Source organism: Synchiropus splendidus, chromosome 18, assembly GCF_027744825.2.
Source record: "Synchiropus splendidus isolate RoL2022-P1 chromosome 18, RoL_Sspl_1.0, whole genome shotgun sequence".
NCBI lineage: Eukaryota > Metazoa > Chordata > Actinopteri > Syngnathiformes > Callionymidae > Synchiropus > Synchiropus splendidus.
Genome location: NC_071351.1, coordinates 9,480,509 through 9,486,508, shown reverse-complemented (window position 1 = coordinate 9,486,508; position 6,000 = coordinate 9,480,509). Strand labels below are relative to the sequence as shown.

General features: G+C 42.9%; 1 protein-coding gene across 5 annotated transcripts; it reads right to left on the bottom strand.

Moving 5' to 3' along the window:
• Positions 1–900: 900 nt before the first annotated feature.
• Positions 901–5,934, bottom strand: tardbpa (TAR DNA binding protein a). Of its 5 annotated transcripts, XR_008413013.1 has the most exons (7): positions 5,320–5,934; positions 4,440–4,603; positions 4,224–4,364; positions 3,641–3,829; positions 2,995–3,079; positions 2,062–2,209; positions 901–1,335 (listed from the first exon to the last, which is right to left on the bottom strand). XR_008413013.1 is itself a non-coding variant. In XM_053850293.1 (6 exons), the coding sequence occupies exons 1-6, from the start codon at positions 5,558–5,560 to the stop codon at positions 2,115–2,117; spliced, it is 915 nt and encodes a 304-aa protein (XP_053706268.1). In that variant the 5' UTR covers positions 5,561–5,934; the 3' UTR covers positions 901–2,114. The 5 variants fall into 5 exon arrangements, 4 of the variants coding, with proteins under 4 accessions (XP_053706268.1, XP_053706269.1, XP_053706265.1 ...); XM_053850293.1 differs by having other exon boundaries at positions 901–2,209; XM_053850294.1 differs by having other exon boundaries at positions 901–2,209; positions 3,641–3,811.
• Between the last annotated feature and the right edge of the window lie 66 nt (positions 5,935–6,000).

Below are 6,000 nucleotides of genomic sequence, written 5' to 3'. Positions count from 1 at the left end.
ATATTTGTCATCGATTGAATATATTCAGCTAAGTCTGTTTATTCTGTCGATTGCCTTCTCGTATTCTTACTTTAATTTATTTATTTTCAGTCTCTTTTTTTGGTTAGAACTATAACTTCACGTTATTTATTGTGTAATTGTCAGTATATTTTCAACCTTTTTTCTGAGATTATGTCTACTGCTTGTTCATTTTTTACTTTTTTTCAAGTATTGTTCAATAAAAACTCTTCATAAAAACATTCGGTAAGCGGACATATTTGGTAACTACACAGTCACACTACCCAGGGTCACGTGGTTTCGCAATGCATTGTGGACCACGGTCGCCATGGTTCGGGCAACGGATTTTGTTTACATTCACCGCTGAGTGGAGCGTTGCAAGTACACAGTAAGTCAGTGCTATGGAAAAAAAAAAAAAGAAAAAGTCGATTGACCATACCGGGACACGCTGGACCCACATCCATGATGTAAACTCAGACGGATCGAGGAGAGGTGTTCTGCCTTTTATTGATGACATTGTTTTGATTTAAACATTTCATAAATTCGAAATAAATATCCTGCGAGTGAAGAGAGGTGACTGGTGCTTTAAATTCAGGTCTGGTGAATTCGAACTTTCTCGTCTTGCAAAAGTGATCAAGGTTTCGTGTGTGGTTGAAGGTGCCATCGTATCCTTTCATTTTACTCGTCAAATTTCAGAAAATAAAACCGCAACTGCCATCTGCCTTCACGTCCTTCAAAAGATGTTACGACAGAATCTCGATTGTAAATGTGGGTCCACAGACGTATAACTCAACCCAGAGTAAATGTAACAATTGATCATTTGCACTTCCAAACATAGATACCTGTGCAAGAGCAGAGCATAAAAACGCCAGAATTATTCCTCTACATTAACTGACAAATAAGTCATTTTTAAAGTTTTATTTTGTACTGCATTACTAAAATATGTCACACAGTTCCACATTTCTCAGTGCCCGGTTAAAAACAAAAAAAAAACTTGTACATTTCATCCAATATCACCTTTGACATAGAAAAACCTCTGCCGGAGTCGAATTTATTTTGGACTAATGACAGAGCCACAAGTCATTGGGAGCAAAGGCAAACAAGGCAACATTCACTGACATGGGGTCAAGAATATTTTGTCATTATACTGCAGTAAAGATTTTGGTCCTTCGAGTAGTAAGCTGCTTTAAAATGTGCCAAATTGAATAGAGTCCAACTTAAGTTAAATTGAGCTGGTCCAAGGTTTCTCATTCGGGATTAAGGCAGATGTGCAGCGATTCCACAGTCGCCATCTTCAGCGTCTCCACCCTGGATTCCTTTGTTCCGTGTCCGAAGTGCCTATACATGTGAATTAAAGTGTTGGCAGTACAATTAATTTCTTCAAATAAGTCACTATGCAGAGCGTCTTTATACCTAGTCAAACTCAACTTTATTTCAGACTTTCACAAACACAGGAAATCCATTCAGATTCAAACACAAACTTTCAATGGGAACAAGTCAAACATTCACCACTGATCTCACAATCGACACACGCCCACAGTGTATCTGCGCCACACACCAAACACTTTCACAGAGAGCGAGAGAGAGAGAGAGAGAGAGAGAGAGAGAGAAGGTGGTCCACAAGGAGAAAAATAAAGGCAACCACCAAACACAGCATTCGAATCAGACAATAGAAAGTTACGGAAGGAGACAGATACTCATAAATTTGGACAATTTTACGGCTTGATAGAGTTAGCTCGACAGAAGGACGGTGAAGAAAGGTGAGACCTGAACAACATGATAAAATGTCTTTGTGATGTCATTAGGAACACACTCGTACTTGCCGTTTCCTCTCACACTCGCACATAGCCACAGGTTCTTCCCAACTCTTGCAGTCACGTCTCTCCCCCCCCAAAAATAAAAACGTCGCACAAGCAGTTCGCCTCACACTTCTTTCCAGTTGCTCTCCGCTCGCTCACTCTCACTCCGTCCAACATCAATCCCACTCCAAAGCGACAAGAGCAGACAGATTTCTAAATCCATGAAACAGGGGGAGGTATAAGGGGGTAAAGAAGAAACACCCACCGTCTAACACATTATAGTGCAGAGTGAAGCTGTGTTCTCTGATGACAAAGCATTTAGACATGGGAGGAGGGGTAATGATACTGAGATCTGCCGAACAGTGCTGCCAATGAGGCGCTCCCTCCCGGGAAATTGCGAAAGAGTTGGTGAACTGCAGGAGAGATGTTGGTGAGGGGGGTTCCATCAGACTTGTGAACAAAAAAAATGAAACAGAAATGCAACAAACTGCATACAGGTATATAATCCGGTCCATTTTACAAGGGACTGGAGCTTCTCATGATGCTCGTGCATGATTATAAAATATTAATCTTGCATGCACATCTCAAAAAACAAAGAAAACAAAACTAGTGAGGCAGGTCTTGCTAAAACTAAAAAAAAAAAAAAATATATCACCCATTCCAAATGCATGACTCCATCCGTCGGCCACACAAACTTTATCTTTACCAAAAGAAAAGGCAGTGTATTTTTAAGAAATACAAAGATAAGCACTTCTTCTGGATATACTTACCAGATTAGTCTAATTGCAACCGAAAATTATTCAAACAAGCTACATTCCCCAGTTCGAGGACTTGGACTCCATGGAGCCACCAAAACCAGAGCTGAAGCCCCCAGTGGAAGCCGTGTTGGCCCCAGCAGCCCATCCCAGACTCGCAGAGCTGGGGCTGCTGTAACTGGTGCTGGCTGAGCTGTACGTCTGGTCTCGTGTGGTGGTGGCCGTGCCAGCTGTGGTGGTCAGCCCCTGCTGGTTAGCCAGCATGCCCATCATCCCCCAGCTGCTCTGCAGGGCAGCCTGAGCGGCAGCCACCATCGCTGGGTTAAGCCCCAGTGCTCCAAAGTTAACCCCGCCGCTGCTGCTGCCAAGACCCCCGCGATTGCTACCGTAACCCTGGTTAAACCCGCCAGCCCCAAACCGCCCTCGCTCCATCATTAGCCTACTATTATTGTGTTTGGGTTCGGCATTGGAGATGTGGACGCTGACGCCCTTAACGATCAAGTCTTCTCCACACAAAGCCTGGGCCACCTGATGAAACAAAAGATCACAGGTTACCTTTAAAGCAATGGAGGCCTGTTGTTGAAAACACATTCAGCGTCAAATATCTTGACATCAACGCTGCAGTTTCTGAATTAAAATTGTGAAAATGGAACAGTCAAATGTTTACGGAAGAGGATTAGGGTCAGTGAAGAAAAAAAAAAGACAGATTTCTGACTTTAAAGTGAGAATTCTGACTATAATCTCAGAATTCTCACTTTGTGACATTGAGCAACAAATTGTGGGAAGGGAATGTGGGAAAGTCAGACTGCTGTTTAAAATCAGAAATCTGAGAAAAACGTCAGAATTCTCATTTTAAAGTCAGAATTCTGAGGATAAAGTCACTTTCAAGTGAGAATTCTAAGATTAAAGTCAGAATTTTGCCAATTGTTTTTTTCTTCATTGACCCCAATCCTCTTCCGTAAATATTCACAACATATTGAGACAAAAAAAAGTAATATTGTCCTACACATTTTATCATTCAGTATCTGCGATATGTACAGTAAATCCCATACAAAACATCCTGTTGTCAAAGACGTGAGAGAAACTCACCTGGTCATCAGCAAATGTGACAAATGCAAACGCTCGGAAAGGTTTTGGGATAAAGACGTCTGTGACTTCGCCGTACTGCATGAAGTACTGTCTCAGGTCATCTGGAGTCATGTCCTCAGTGCAACGGCCAACAAATATTTTTCGGCTACGCATCGGTTCGTCAGGACAGGCCTGAGGAAACATAAAGGCCTGTAAACGTTAATTCAAATGATTAAAAAGTGTCTCGGTCAAGACATACAGAGTCCAATCTCATCTGCTGCAGTCACATTCAAATCGAGTATTGTTGTGAACTGTAAAAGCTTTGAGTCAACTGGAATTAAAATTGTTATAAAAGCACAGGCATGCTGAAACAATAGATGTTTTCAACCTTTTTAAAATAGTCTAAACAGTGACATTTTCATGTTTATGTTTGTCAAAAATAAACCGATATTAATAATAAACTCAAGTATGTTTTATACATGAAATTGGAGGTAAAATGAAGGGCATGTATCGATACAGCCTTAAACCTTTGAGGAAAGTGCGGCCTGAATTTGTGCCATTTCATCATTCCTAAGCAGATTTAACACAAAACATTCCTGAATACCTTTGAGTTGGGTAGTTTGCAGTCACACCACCGGCCGTCAATCATGTGTCTCTGAGCGATAACCTTCGCCTGCGTCTCATAGTCGGTGAATCGCACGAAGCCGAAACCTTTAGAGTTCCCAGTCTTTGCATCTCTCTTGATCTGGAGTCAAGAAACCCCGAGCATTAGTCAGGTGGAATGGAACAATGACAAATTCATCTTGGGGATGGGACAAACCTGCACCATGATGACCTCGCCAAAGGTGCTGAAATAATCTTTCAAGTCTTGCTCTGTTGTTTTCCACGGCAGCCCGAGAACAATGAGATCTGATGTCTTCTGAAAGCCTCTTTTGATCTTCACAGCTGATGCTGCATCTATTTCTTCCATTTTTCTTTTGTTGTCTATAGGGGAGAAGCGCCGTTATTCATTTAGATATAATTTAGATTTTCTTTTTTTATCAGACTGCCATCCCATCAACACACCCTCTAAGATATTCCGCAGCATGCCAACAGTCTATGTTTAGGAAGTTGTCGTTCAAGTGAATCATGTGATACAACAGATTTTGAATGTTTGAGCCATACATTGCCACTACAGTCAGCGAGTTCCACTGGAAACAGCCTTTAATACAAAACCAATATAGTTGGCCAAAAAATTGCTCCTATTTTCCCAAGTATGACGCACAGTAAAAGTGATGTTAGGTGCACCGCAAGCAGAAAATGTTGTCAACATTCAGACCAAGTTCATTTATCCTGAATACAAAGTGTTGCTGATAGTATTTACAATTTCGTCAAAGAAGACAATCAAATTCGTTGTACACCTGATGACTTAGATTCAATTGCAAGTCTTGTTTTGTGTCAGCTGACTGCAAGCCTTTGTTGGACATCGTTGAAATTCCAACAAGGCAAACACATTGTCATTTTACATGGATGCACGAGTGACATATATGGAATCAATTCCAGCAGATTTAAACAACACAACTACGCGACTTGGTGAATGGCAGGCTTCAGAAGAGTGTGTAAAGACACGGAGGGACAGTGGTGATCCAGAGGTTCAGCACAAAGGGATGAAGGCCTGTGACACTGTGAGACACATGAGCAGATGTCAGCTCCTGACTCACCTTTAGGGTAGTTGACGACATAGACCAGGTTCCCCCAGTCGTTCTCGGGAGCGTGCAGAACCCCTTCCACCAAGCGAACCCCCCTCATACACTGCGATTCGGGGTTTCTGTATCTCAGCCCACAAGCGCCAGGGAACTGGGCGGCCACGGACGACAGCAGAACCGTGCCGTCGTCCTCGGAAGGGATCTCCATGGGCTCCTCGCTCTCGTCTTCGGCCACGCGAATATACAACTCGGCCATGGCGTCTGAAGGCTGTGTACTCGCGAGTGGACGCAGCCAACACAACCGCAACTCTCGACGCTAGCGCACCGTGCTGAGTCCAAGACAGAACGAGAAGAAGAACTTAATATCCGGCGGCCATGAACGAGGACCGTATCCTCCGTTAGCTCAAGAAATGAATGACCATCCACTTTCTGCACTGTTTTGTCGTCAACTCGCGGCAAGGCAGCCTTAAATTTACACTTAATGTAACGACAACACAACGTGACAACTCCTGGAAAACAGTCCAGTCTCTGGTCGGGGTTTAAATGCGAGAAATCGGGACAATAAAGCAATTATTTGTTGACTCCACGCGTCGGCTAACCTCGTTCTAACCCCCGAGCTAGCTAACAAAATGGCTGCTCGAATGATAAACTATGACGTCATGTTTCAAGGAAGGCGGGAGCTGTTCTTAAAGGTGT

What these genes read in the sequence shown, in the direction of transcription:
- tardbpa (XM_053850290.1), bottom strand. Translation starts at nt 5,560, where the DNA reads ATGGCCGAGTTGTATATTCGCGTGGCCGAAGACGAGAGCGAGGAGCCC. An exon ending in TGTCGTCAACTACCCTAAAG is followed by an intron (nt 4,604 to 5,319) that starts GTGAGTCAGGAG and finishes TCTCCCCTATAG; the next exon opens with ACAACAAAAGAAAAATGGAA. An exon ending in GCAAACTACCCAACTCAAAG is followed by an intron (nt 3,830 to 4,223) that starts GTATTCAGGAAT and finishes TAACGTTTACAG; the next exon opens with GCCTTTATGTTTCCTCAGGC.